Source organism: Lissotriton helveticus, chromosome 3_1 (assembly GCF_964261635.1).
Source record: "Lissotriton helveticus chromosome 3_1, aLisHel1.1, whole genome shotgun sequence".
In the NCBI taxonomy this organism is placed as follows: Eukaryota; Metazoa; Chordata; class Amphibia; order Caudata; family Salamandridae; genus Lissotriton; species Lissotriton helveticus.
Window position 1 is genome coordinate 4203635 of NC_136061.1, and position 14411 is coordinate 4218045.

General features: G+C 46.2%; 1 protein-coding gene across 1 annotated transcript in view; it reads left to right on the top strand.

Moving 5' to 3' along the window:
* Positions 1 to 14411, top strand: part of LOC144824368 (uncharacterized) — a 118333-nt gene that overhangs the window by 90067 nt on the left and 13855 nt on the right. The window contains exon 4 of the mRNA XM_078683480.1: positions 13638 to 13784. Within this exon, the coding sequence (XP_078539606.1) occupies positions 13638 to 13784 (147 nt within the window). The remainder of the gene's footprint in view (positions 1 to 13637; positions 13785 to 14411) is intronic.

A 14411-nucleotide genomic window follows, 5' to 3' on the forward strand; every position in this document is an offset into this window, starting at 1 on the left:
TGTTGACTGGAGCCATTTGAAGATCTTGCGGAGCATGCGGAGAGTTAGGAAGCAAGCGGAGGAGACTCAGTTGATCAGGTCTTTCATGGTGAGCTTGTGTCCAGAATGATGCCAATGTTACAGGCATGGTCTGTTGATCTGGGTGAGCATCCTAGTTCAGGAGACCACCAGCAGACGTTCCATGGGAAGGTGTTTTCCCGAAGATCAGCACTTCTGTTTTTTCTGGTATTGAGTTTTAGGCAGTTGTTTTTCATTTAATTTGCGATGCTGGTCATACACCTGTGGAAGTTGACTCTTGTCGTGGAGGGTTCTTCTGATAGCGAGAGGATGAGCTGAATGTTGTTGGCATAGGAAATTATCTTTGGTCCATTGGTTCTGGCGATGTCGGCCATGTGAGCCATCTAAATGTTGAATTGGGTGGGGCTGAGGAATAATTCTTGAGGGAAGCCACAAATTATGCTTCTGTGTTCAGAGGTTTAGGGAGGGAGGTGGATTCTCTGGGTTTTTCTGGTGAGGAAGGAGGCACTCCATCTATGGGTGTGTCCTTAAACACCAATGTGGTGGAGTTTCTTGATAAGGGTATGGTGTGAAACAGTGTTGAATGCTGCTTAAATGTTGAATAGGATCAACGCCGCTATTCCTCCATGGCGAGGAGGGCTCTGATGTTCTCACTGGCAGAGATAAGACTGGTTTTGGTGCTGTGGTTGGTACAGAATCCAGACTGGGAAATGCCCAGACGGTTGTTGTTCTCCAGGTGTTCTGTGAGTTGGTGGTTGATGGCATTTTTGGGGATTTTGGCTGGAAAATGGAGCAGATAGATGAGGCAGACGTTTTTGAGTTTGCTGGAGTTGGCCGATGGTTTCTTGAGAAGGGTTTTGACTTCAGCATGTTTCCATTCATCTGAGAAGGTGGCTGTATTAAGTCCTTTCAAATGAACAGATGTCCAGGCAGTGATGGATGCGTTGAGGATGGTGGTGCGTAAGTTGCTGGTAGACTTGTTCACAAGGTTGAAGATGTGGTAGTGGTGTTTTGAGTGACGAGCTTGTCCGAGGTAGTTAGCAAGTGGTCAGGGTTAGCCCCAGTGTGTACAATGAGGCTGAGGAGGTCAGTGGTGGCAAGTTGGGGCTGAAAGCTTTTGTAGATGTCAGAGATCCTGTCATGGAAGAAGAACACTAGTGTGTCGCAGAGTTCCTGCCATCAGGTGAAAATGTTTTCGGAGGCTGCGGGTTGAAGTATTCCCTGATGATGTTGAATAGTTCAAGCTTCTGGAGGAGGAGCAGTTTGGGTTTCGGCCGGCTGACGGTACCGACACGGCCCAGGTGACCATGATGGACAAGCTGGATGTATGTCTTTACAACGCATGCTTTTACCACGCATGCCTTTACAACACAGGTTTTACAACGCAAGTCGTTACAACGACTTGCGTTGGGGGGCACTGGATAGTGGAATAGTTTAATTTACTATTTCAACTCCAGTCCCCGTGAATAGTAGGAAAGGTTTTGGATAGTTCCGCCTTCGATACGGTTAACCCCGAAATCCTACTGAGATGGCTGAGAGAGGTGGGAGTGACGGGTTGCGCCCTTAGGTGGTTCCACTCTTTTTTATCAGGTGGGCAGCAGGCAGTGTCTCTTACCCCCTATCAATCCGCCCATACTTGTGTCTCACATGGCGTGCCACAGGGCTCGGCTATTAGCCCTATTCTTTTTAATATTTATTTGAGACCCCTGATGGCGGTCATCAAGCGTTATAACATCAAGATAGTTAATTAAGCGGATGACACGCAATTAATTCTCTCCTTCGAGGGAGCGCAGTCAACTACTTCTAGAGGGATTTCATAGCTGCCTCCGAGACATGTCACAGTGGTTGAGGGAAAATTTGCTATAATTTAATGTAGCTAAAACAGAGGTGCTTTACTGCACCATGGGAAGGATCCCCTCTGTGCTGCCCAGTAACTTCTGGCCTCCAGAGTCCCCCAACCTTGGCCAGCCTGTTAAGACAGTTCGCAACCTGGGTGTGACATTTGATTGCAATCTTACCCTAGAGGCGCATGTCACGAAAGTGGTGGGCTGTTGCTTTGCCATCATTCGCTCTCTTAGGAAGATCTTTCCTTGCTACCTCCCCCCCCCCCCATGCTCCTTGATAGCAGGGAGTACCGTACCTAGTCAAGTAGACTACTGTAATGCTCTGCTCCTTAAATCTCCAAAATACTTACTGGACAGGATGCAGAGGCTGCAATCAACCGCAGCTAAGTTGGTACTAGGCTGGTCGAGACGGTCCTCCGCTTCTGTGGCCCTGGCGGAGTTGCATTGGCTTCCTGTGAAACAAAGAACCAAGTTCAAATCACTCTGCCTAGTCTTTAGGGCCTTGCATGGAAGGGGTCCTACCTCCCTTCAGCGCAAATGTGAGTGGTACGACCCTGTTCGAACTTTGCGCTCATCTGGGGCTAAACTGATAAAAATCCCCCGATTTAAAAAAGTCAGAGCAGGGGTAGATCATTTGGGATCGCTGCTGCGAAGCTCTGGAACACCTTACCTCTTGAGCTGAGACAAATCAGTGATCTCCTGGCATTTAGAAAGAATCTTAAAACATGGTTATTTCGTAAGACTTAGGGGTTAGCTACAGTAAGGTCCTGCGGAGGTTGTCAGACTGAGTTATGAGCGCCAAGATGCCTGTCAGGTGATAGTGCGCTTTAGAAATGCAATAAATAAATAAATAAATAAATACTTTGGTTGACACTTTCATCAATGCAGCTAGCAACGGCGCTCCTTTTTGTTCTTTTCAGTAGTTGGTGGTAGTATTGATTGAGCAATGTTTTGTAGTATGTTCTGCCTGTGGCATTCTTGCTGATACACCACCTTCTTTCAAGTTGCTTGCAGTTGCATTTTGCAGTCCTGAGTTATGTGGTATACCAGCTAACCTATTTTCAGGGCCTCTTAGATTTTGTGAGCTTGATGTGGTGAATATGTTGGCGCAATTGGTGTTCCAGGTGGAAAAGTTCTTGACAGCCTGCTATATATAGGTTGGTTGAGGTGTCTGTGATAGCAGTTGAGAGCATTGGTCCATTGGTTCTATGATACTTTGTCCCAGTTGCAATGAGAAGTTCCAGGCAGTTTGGTGGGGGTGAAGGATGGCCCTGTGATGGTGAGTTTGGTGATGTGGCTGTACTTGACTCTGCTATTGGCCGCATAAATGGTGTTGAGTGTGTGTCCTGTGTTGTGCATGGGGTTAGTGACTAGTTGAGTGAGTTTGAGGGTGTTCATGCTCTCAAGGAGGTTAACGGTGTTTGTGTTGTCAGGATCATCAAGGTGGAAATCAAGGTCTCTGTGGAAGATGCAGTGCTTGCAGTCGATTGTGTGCAGGGTGATGAAAATGGGATGGCGTAGCAGAAGCTGATGTTAGGTCCTGGAGATCTGTAGGCGAGTGAGCCTCTGATGGTGGTTTTGGGTTGGTGTGGAGTTGAAAGTCGAGATGCTCCATGATTGGGGTGGTGTCGCCTGTGGTGGTTGTACAGTGGATAGTTTTCTTGTGGATGAAGGTGATTTCACCTCCGTGCTTGTTGATGCTTTCTTGGTGTGTTATCTTGTAGCCGTCAGACAGTGTAGGGAGCCAATGCGAGGTTGAGCCAGGTCTCGGTGAGGAATATGTCTAGAGTGAGAGAGGAGATGGTCTTCCAGAACTCAGTGGTGTATTTGCAGGGGGATCTTGGATTGAGCAGGAGGCAGTGGAGATGTTCTGGAGTGGTGGTGGTCTTGGGGTAGTGGTTGCCATATGAGTGGGTGCTCCGGTGTTTCAAGTGAAGAAGCATTGTCAACAGGTTGAAAGTCCTACATTAGATTGAAGCGAGGCATGTCAGAAGTTGTTGTTGTGGGGTACGGAGCACGTGATGGTGTAGCTTTGGGTGGTGGGAGAGCCAGGGTTCCTAGCTCTAGATGCTGTCCAGGCCAGATGGGAGCAAAGGGCTTGCCTTTGGCACACCTTCGGCATGCCGTCTGCGTACATGTCGAGTGGACGCACTTTAGCTTCCATTAAGAAGGTCCGGGGAGGAAGGAGGAGTGCAGGGGTGGAGAAGAAGAGGGAGGGAAAGGAGCGGTGAAAAATGGCGGGAAGCCTAGCAGAAGGTGGGGGGAGTGGGAAAAGAGTATCAAAATAGCAGAAATAACAGAATCCCAAAAAACAAGCGCAACGGAAAAGGGGGTCTGATAATACAAAAATAAACAGGTTTAACAAAGATTACAGTAGGGGCTAATGAAATAACAGTGTTACTGGCTATACAACTGGAATTATAGAGTGCGGGCTGGATACAATATTAATGGCTCATAGGATACAATGTAGCAGCTAAGGCTATGCGGGCAGTCGATTACGGGTTGCGGTAACACAGTGAAAATGCAAAAATAACAGGCAGCTGAGGTGATGCACAGGGGGAGCTGGTACGTGGATCTGAATGGGCAGGGTAGCTGGCGCTGCTCATATTCTGGTTGCAGAAGGGCTTGCCATTGGCGCGCCAGTGCGTCCGTGCCAAGGAGTTCATTTTAGGGATATAGAAGACCCAGTAACCCCGCCCAAACATCAACAACCAGAGCGTGTATTGCTCAAATATATCCCTAAGGCATGGTCTGTATGTACTGATAAAGGTGATGCTGGTACCTTAAGCTCTTAAGCTGAAAGTAGCGGCTCTGCAAACAAACTTTAGAAATGTTAAGTTTTTTTCTCTATTTCTTTTGTTTTCTGGACTTTAGTACATATTCTTATTTACTTAATTTGTATTTAATTATCAGTATTTAACAAAAATATTTTATAATTAAGCAGCAATTATATACTATTCTCTATATGTTACTATTAATTTATGTTTCATTATATTTTTAGCTATTTTAAATAATTTAATTTAATATTTTTTCCTATAGGATGTTTTTTCCCTTCCTCTATTATTTTCTATGGAACAGTGTTGCAATACCAGGCGTTGGCCATTGGTAGTGCTAGACATACTAAAAAGATGTGAGTTACTACAAAAGTGTAAGGGGCAGATTAACAAGCCGCTTGCGCTGCCAGTACGTCACTTTTTGTGACGCACTGGCAGAGCATTTGTTTGCCCTATATTTACAAGGACAGGATAAGCCACCCTGTATGGCTTTTCCTGTCCTCTTCACACACAGCACTTTGTGTGAAAGGGGCGTTCCATGGATGTTGCTGTGGGTGTTCTCACGCAACACCAATGGAACCAAACACATTTCCATATTTACGAGAAATTGCAACCCTGGATATGCGTCAGTGGGGAGTGTTACCTGCTATTTGGAACCACCACTTGCTGTCCGCGTGAAGGGGCATCAGCTCCTTTCAGTCACGCCGTGAGGGAAACGGCTTTGGGCAGACCGGGAGCTCCGAGAGTCTCCCGAAAGACTGCATCTCCCAGCAGCACCTGGGCGGCGCCTCCTACACACGCCATCAGCGCGACCAGCAGCGCTAGAAAGGGGAGAGCGCCCGGGAGCCCCCTGGGGGAGTGTTACCTGCTATCTGGAACCACCACTTGCTGTCCGCGAGAAGGGGCATCGGCTCCTTTCAGTCACGCCTTGAGGGAAACGGCTTTGGGCAGACCGGGAGCGCCGAGAGTCTCCCGAAAGACTGCATCTCCCAGCAGCACCGGGGCGGCGCCTCCTACACACGCCACCAGCGTGACCAGCAGCGCTAGAAAGGGGAGAGCGCCCAGGAGCCCCCTGGGGGAGTGTTACCTGCTATCTGGAACCACCACTTGCTGTCCGCGTGAAGGGGTATCAGCTCCTTTCAGTCACGCCGTGAGGGAAACGGCTTTGGGCAGACCGGGAGCTCCGAGAGTCTCCCGAAAGACTGCATCTCCCAGCAGCACCTGGGCGGCGCCTCCTACACACGCCATCAGCGCGACCAGCAGCGCTAGAAAGGGGAGAGCGCCCAGGAGCCCCCTGGGGGAGTGTTACCTGCTATCTGGAACCACCACTTGCTGTCCGCGAGAAGGGGCATCGGCTCCTTTCAGTCACGCCGTGAGGGAAACGGCTTTGGGCAGACCGGGAGCGCCGAGAGTCTCTCGAAAGACGGCATCTCCCAGCAGCCCCAGGGCGGCGCCTCCTACACACGCCACCAGCGCGACCAGCAGCGCTAGAAAGGGGAGAACGCCCAGGAGCCCCCTGGGGGAGTGTTACCTGCTATCTGGAACCACCACTTGCTGTCCGCGTGAAGGGGCATTGGCTCCTTTCAGTGACGCCGTGAGGGAAACGGCTTTGGGCAGACCGGGTGCGCGGAGAGTCTCCCGAAAGACTGCATCTCCCAGCAGCACCGGGGCGGCGCCTCCTACACACGCCATCAGTGCGACCAGCAGTGCTAGAAAGGGGAGAGCGCCCAGGAGCCCCCTGGGGGAGTGTTACCTGCTATCTGGAACCACCACTTGCTGTCCGCAGGAAGGGGCATCGGCTCTCAGTCACGCCGTGAGGTAAACGGCTTTGGGCAGACCGGGAGCGCCCTATCGCCCCGCGAGTCGCGCGCGGGAGTAGCCGAGGAGAAGCCCGGGACAAGGGCGGGACAGTCTATGACAGTCATAGACAGGAAGAGACAGGGCAGGGCCATATACCCTGTCTAAATTGTGTGGGTTCCTCTGGAGATACAGAACAGTGACATTCTGGTAAAGTGTTCACACGGTAGTGTGTTTGGTAATCTAAACATTTTGCCTGGGTTTTCATCACTGTACAGCTCTGGACACATACACTGCTTTATTTCCCCCAAGCAGATCCAATCCGGGAAATAGGAAAAACGATGCCAAGTGCCATAAATGAGAAATTTACATCGGGGGTAGGCCCTATTGATAATTACCTGGTGAAGATGGTAAATAAAATCAATATTGATAGGCGGGCCTCCCTAGGTAGAGGAAGCCCATCTGACCTTGCTCAAGATTCTCTGACCTCTTAGGAGGATCCCCCAGAGGTTGCCACTCCTGAAATGGGTCCCGCTGTGGTTACCACGGCGGTAGCCCAGGTTCACTCTGAGCCTCATTCAGAAGTCTTAAATATAGCAAGTGTTGACAATGGGGTGGCTCTGCCTATCACTAGACCAGTTAGAACCTGCTGGAAACAACAAAGCAAAAGGGGGGGAAGCACACAAAAAGAAGGGTAGATACCTCGCCGTCAACAAAATACACCACTGCTGAGTCTACTATAGTACTGGAAGAAATTAATGTGGCTAACATTAAAATAAGCCCAGACCATTTTGCCCAATTACTTCGCTCCTTGGAATCCAAGTTTGAAGCAAAATTAGAAGAGTATGTCCTACCCCTAGTGCGTAAACTCGACAGTGTTACTGCCGAAGTAAAGATGCTAGGAGGGCTGATAGCCAAACAATTAGCCACGGTGGATACTGTAAAAACGACTGGGAAGGGAATAGGTGGGGTAGAGCAGGAAGCTAGGGCTGATAATCAGCAGCAATCCCCTCAGCATATAACTAGGACTGATCCAGTTATTCCAGCCTCTACTACAGTAGTGAGTGTAGGTACACGACCACCAACAGGGCTTGATGGTACATCTAGTAACAATTCTGTTTCGAGAAGTAAATCTATAAACCTTCCCCCGGATTGTACCCCTTATGTAGTGGTTTTAACAAATGTCCCGCCCCATGATCTGCATTTAGCCCAGTCACCCGAGGAATCGCATGATTCCCTTAAAAATAAAACTGTGTCGTGGTTGAATAGGAGGTGTGGTTTTCCTATTAAATTTGCCTCTGAAATTATAACAACTAGAAGGGCTAATTGGATCGGCCCTTCTAGAAAGACGTGCAATGGGGACTGCATAATTGTAAATTTTAGACACCCACAACACGTGGCTACAGTTTTGCTAAGGGCAGCCTCTATGACGCACGATGACAATAGTATTTGTGTGCGCCCCCTTGGGTTCTTCTATAATAATCTAACTAGAGCCCCCCCCATATAGTGCGAGACTGAGACCATATACACCAGTCATGGCTCAGACGCCAGGCTCATTGCAGGGATCTGGTGGAGACAACTATTTTAAATATGGGCCTAATATTGTAACACATAACAGATTTGATGCTCTCTCTGGTTTAGAGTTGTGCGACTGACAAGAGGCCTGTGAGGGACCGAGAGATGAGACCCCCCTAGATTTGGTTCCCTTGGTACCTGAACACACTGCATTGACTTCTCACAATACATACTGTAACCCTGTAAATGTGTGCAACGCCGTGGGGGAAAAGATAAAAGATGATAGTAATTGGCTAAATTTTGTTAAACAATATGACATCGTTGCTCTCCAAGAGACATGGGACAAGGACTGTGACTTTTGGGTGGATGGTTTGACTTCGCATTTTGTTCCTGCATTGAGATCGCCAGCAGGGAGAGATAGAAGGGGCCTTGTGCTATTGGTCTCTGTGAACATAAGGGGGAGAGTTAAAAGGGTAGATTGTGCCTCCCATAATTTTCTTATTCTGGAATTATGTCTGATTAATAATAACAAATTAATTTTAGTGAACTGCTATAATTCGCAGCAAGGGGATTTCCCTAATGAACATTTAGTTTGGTTGACAGATTTTTTAAATACCTATAAGGTAAAGCAAACCACTTTTTGCCAATATGTTTTGTTGGGTGATTTTAATGTGCATCTATGCAGTCAGAACTGTCTATTAATTGATAATGATGGACCAGATTTCACATCCCCGCAGCATTTCGAGCATAATCACAAGGGGGAAGCACTGGAGAAACTCCTGTCTAATAATGACTTGTTTGAAGCAGGGTTTTTCGATAAAAGTACCCGTGTTGCCACGTATATAGGTAGGGATTGTGAAACAATAATTGACTACATATTTCTCTCCTCCGGACTTTTAAAATATGTAATTTTGTATAATGCTATACTTTCTTCTTTTAGTGACCACAATCCTGTGGTGATTGAGTTAGTAAATGTTTTTCTTCTCTTAAATAAAACTGTTCCGCCACAGGCTGTAGTTGAAGTTAAAGCGAAAGATCAGGGGAGGAGGTTAAACTGGTATAAGGTTGTGCCAGAGGATTTTTTCCATAACATTACTACTAAAGCTGCCCGGGAATTAAACATCTGTGGAGATCCTCTCGCTAATGGGGAGGATGTAATAACCTCATATGAAGTTATCTGCTCCCAAGTGGCTAAAGAACTCACGACCAATTGTCGAGCAGCAAAAAATAAACCGTTAATGGGTTGGTTCGACCACAAATGTATTAAAACCCATAACCTTCTTAAAAAGGCTCTTCAAGATCAACCTAGGAACAAAGTTCTGGTTGCCCAGCTTAGGAAAGAGTATTCAAGAGTAGTTCAGGCAAGGAAAAATGAAATTAAACACGATGCATGGGTGGAACTGATGGATAAAACAACCCTAAAAGATAGTGCCACGTTTTGGTCTATTATTAACACCCCCTTGTACTCAAAATACTGCCTTAGAACTTAATATTGCAGAGAAGGACTGGTTGAGCCACTTTGAAAACATTTCTGGAAGTCATCTTGAGCTGGAAATCTTTGTGGCTCCAGCCTCTGAACCTCCTGTTTTGCCAGTAAGGTTTAATTTAGCCGAAGTTGCTAAAGCAATTGAGGGCACAGCAGGACGAAAGGCACCAGGCCCGGACGGGGTTCCTTCAGACATGTACAAGGCAAACCCCATGTACTGGGCAAATATCCTGACTAATGTCTTTAATACCTCACCGAGTGTAGGATTCCCTAAGTCATGGTCTCGCTCGATAATAATTCCTGTGTTCAAAAAGGGTCAAAGGGGTGACCCCAGATGCTATAGGCCTATATCTTTGCTAGATTCCTCCATTAAAATCTTGGGGAGGTCATTCTAGCAAAGATAACAGTTTGGGCTTCGGATAACAACATACTGTCCGATGCCCAGTATGGCTTCAGAGCGGGGAGGAGCACGGAGGACCATGTCTGAACTTACACCTAATCATAGCTAAATACACGAAGGCGGCCAGGGGCTCTATTTTCCTGGCCTTTATGGACCGGTCCAAGGCCTTTGATCTAGTTAATAGGTCAAGGCTGTGGACGATGCTCCTGGAGATGGGCCTTGATCGGTCCCTTGTGTATTTCTTGGCAGAGTTGCATAAAGACTTAAATGCCTCAATCAGGATGACGAATGAGGGGAAATGCACGTCAAGTTTTAAGTCAGGTAGAGGGGTGCGTCAGGGATGCATCTTGGCCCCCATGCTGTTTACGTTGTGTATAAATTCGTTGGAGGTAAATTTGTTAACAGCCACTCTTGACATCCCGCGCATGGGAGGAACACCGATCCCGGTGCTCCTCTATGCCGACGACACTGTCTTTTTAGCAAGGACTCTGCTGGGCCTACAAAGATTGTTGGATTCTTTTGGGGATTTTATGAAAAGCCTGTATCTGGTGGTAAATAATGGCAAATCCCATGGCATGTCGTTAGGTGCCTCAAAAAATCAAGTTACGACCTTTTACTGTGGCAGTGAAGAAATCACCAGAGTAAAAGTATTTACCTATTTGGGAGTAGTTTTTGATGATAGGGGAACATGGTCCCCACCGCTTTCAGTAAAGGTAAACGCAGTGATAAGTTCTTCTGCTGCAGTTTTAGGATTCGCTAAAAGATTGGGGGGAACCTTATGAGGCGATCCTGGCAATTTATAAAGCCAAGACCATATCAATCGCAAGGTATGGGGCAGCAATATGGGGTTCTATTAAACCAGACCCCATTCAAACAGAAGAAAACAAATTTTTACGGTCCCTTCTAGGCCTTCCACAACCCACAGCTACCCACTCTGTTCATCTTGAGTTGGGAATAGGATATATAACAGATATAATTAAAATAGCCCCTATCCTGCTATGGATCAAAATTTGGTTGAATTCGAACCTTTCCCTAAACCACAAGATTCTAAAGGACTGTATCAATCTAGATAACATGAAGGAAATCCAGTGGTTGTCCTATATAAAAACGTTAGCTGTTTATATGGGGCGCCCTGAGATTTTTGTCGATCCAGAATCTTTATGTAAGGCTGACTTAGTGTGGGTAAAAACTAATTTTATCAAACTAAGTGAGGCATTGCGGGAAGCTGTAGAATTGGATAAACCTTCAGTCAGGGGCCATGTACTGGTTACCTTGTCATTAGCGATGTCCCCATATTTGTCTATTGTAACTAATTCTTATCATAGATGGCTATTGACAAAATTTCGGTTCAACCAAATACATATGGTATTATGGGATTTGCAGGGCTGGAGTAGGCTCGAGGACGTTGCTCCGTGCAAATGTGATGATTTTTCTCCTCAAGATACCTTGCATTTTATGATTTTTTGTCCGTTCTTCTATGAGGCTAGGAAAAGGTTTATTCTTCCATTACTGAAAAAGATGAATTTTATTCAGTGTAAACCTACTTTACTGTTTTTACAACTGTTGGGATCCCCTGAAATCATGTTTTGTGTCACCAGCTTTCTTGCTGCATCTGTTAGAAGCAGGAGGGTCAGACAGGAAGCTGCACAAGAAATGTAATCCTCTTAATATAATGTCTATGTATACTGATCACTGGCTTTAATCATGGAATTGATTGTTAACGATTTTTAAATGCCTATTGCACTGTGTTTTTTATCTTGTATAATATATTTTTAGAAATATTTTTAACGTTTTGTACATGTATAGCATACTTTTATGATTTTAACTAATCGAATAAAGTGGTTTGACTTGACTTACTACGCCACCCTAGTGGTGGCGTAGCCAGGTATAGAGAGGAGAAATGTTTTCGTTCCGGCTCGTGTTTTCCTCTTTCTATGGTGCTGCATTCTACAGCATCCATTGAAATAGGAAAATGCCTGCAGTGATTGCTTTTGTGGAGGGAAGGGCCCCTTCCAGCACAAAAACAATCTCCTCATGGTGCAGGCATCCTTGCACCATGGTGCAAGGGTGTCTGCACCGGCGCATGGCAGCTGTTTGTGCGCCAGCGCAGGGAAGAGCACAGGAATGCGACATATATTTTTAGATATCCCGCATCCCTGTGCTCGGAAGTGCCACAGTGCGGCGCAGCCAAAGGGCTCGCGGTGCCGCGCTGCGGCACTTTCTTGTAGATCTGCCCCTAAGTTATCACAAAATTGTAGTTTGTGAATACCATAAAGTAGTTAACTTACTCCAGAGTGTAAATGTACTCAAAAGTGTGAGTAAACTTTGCGAATCAAGCCCGCTTTGAAAGAGAGAAATTCTGCCCAGACGAAGAGAGTTATTGCAGCGGAAGAAGTGGCTTATGGCAAAGATGCACGACAAGCAGGCATCTCTCCTCTCAATGTATTACTAGGGTTCATAACTCCAGAATATCAACTTATACATAAGCAAACACTGGAATATAATTCTGTCTGCTTCGCTGTCGCTGTGAGGTGTGAACATCACATCTCGTCCCCTCGTCGCCGGTGAGTTTTATAGAATCGTAGCCGCATTGCTGGCCTCGAATGATGACCCAGCCTCTTTCCCTCTCTCTTTCTCTCTCTCGCTTTCTGAATTCCTCCATCGCGTTCATTTTCCTTCCTCCTTCTCTCTATCTCTCTCTGTCTGATGCTCTCTTTCTCTATATCTTCCACTCTTGCTATCTTCCTTTGTTCTCTCTTCTGTCTCTGGCTCTACTCCCTTCTCTTGTTCTCTCTCTGCAGTTTCTTCTTCTCTCTCCTTTTTTTCAGTTTCTCTCTTTCCCTCCAAACCATATAGCCAGGATTCAAGGCTGATTTACAAAAGTATTTATGAGTAATGGGATTTATAATGGAATAATACTACAAGAGTAATATTTCACATACTTTCTTTTTCCTTCACTCTTTTTCACTCTTACTCAAACTCTCTTGCACTTCCCTCGCCATCTCTGCATTTCTTGATTTTTTTTCCACTTGTACCCTTCTTTCCCTTGCTTCCCCTTTCTATTTCCATGTTTTTTCTCTCTAGCTGCATTTCACTCGTCTTTATCTTGCTCTGTGTCTTTCATGCTCTCCTAGTCCTTCTCTCAACTCTTTGTCTTTTTCTTGGACTCTGTCTCTTGCTCCCACTCTTCTTTTACTGTCTTACCTTTCCCCTTCCTCTCTGTCTGCAGCTCTCTTTCTTCTGAGTTCTCTTAGTTCATCTCTCTCTCTCTCTCTCTCTCTCCCCCCCCTCTCTCTCTCTCTCTCTCTCCTTCTCTCTCTCTCTCTCTCTCCTTCTCTCTCTCTCTCTCTCTCCCTATCTCTCTCTCTCTCTCTCTTTCCCTCTCTCTCTCTCTCTCTCTCTCTCTCTCCTTCTCTCTCTCTCTCTCTCTCCTTCTCTCTCTCTCTCTCTCTCCCTATCTCTCTCTCTCTCTCTCTTTCCCTCTCTCTCTCTCTCTCTCTCTCTCTCCTTCTCTCTCTCTCTCTCTCTCCCTCTCTCTCTCTCTCTCTCTCTCTCTTTCCCTCTCTCTCTCTCTCTTTCCCTCTCTCTCTCTCTCTCTCTCTCTCCTTCTCTCTCTCTCTCTCTTTCTCTCTCTCTCTCTCTTTCCCTCTCTCTCTCTCTTTCCCTCTCTCTCTCTCTCTCTCTCTCCTTCTCTCTCTCTCGCTCCCTCTCTTTCTCTCTCTCTCTCTCGCTCCCTCTCTCTCTCTCTCTCTCCTTCTCTCTCTCTCTCTTTAAATCAGTCCCTCTTCTTTTCTCCCCCACAGCAGTGACCCAGTGTTACCAGCGTAACAAGCAAGGAGGAGCCAGTGGACAGGACTTCACCTGTGCAAGACACAAGCCTGGAACTGAGGATGCCTCTCCCTGGATGGGTTTAATTCCCTACCTGAGAGAGACATTATGTCTCCCCACAGGTAGATAAACTTTATTTCAACATTTAAAGTTTGTTTGTTGGTTTAAAAAATATGGTACCAGAAATTTAACTTTAAACACTTTAACAGGAGTATTGTTAGGGTACAATATCTTTTCTTGCCAGGTCTCTGGCCTTTTATTGATCTGAAAACCCATTGAAATGCAAGAAACGTCTAGAACAAAAGATCTCAGAGAAATCTGAGCTAGGTGGAAAAGAAAAAAATTAAAAAGGAAATTGAAATAATCCACCCCAACAGAAAACAGATAACATGGCATAACAGAAACAGTGAATATCTAATGGTGGAAAAAGGAAAACCCCTGCCTCAGAGGTGTACAACATGGGTCCAAGAGGGCGCATACCATGAGATAACTAGATACCTTTACATACACTCAAACCCTTATATCATAGAATAACTTTATGAAATGCATTTACATTCGGGGTAGCCAAAATATTTTGTTCCGCTCTCAGAACTGGCAGAATTTTGGCCACTCCCGAGTTAGGGGCATATTAGCAACAAATAGCAATATTTATCACTAACTGCCAGATATTATTGCAGAGATAACGTGCTATTAGCAACGTTTATCTCTAATGCGATAAAATATCCGGCGATAGAGGCTCAATGCGTGAA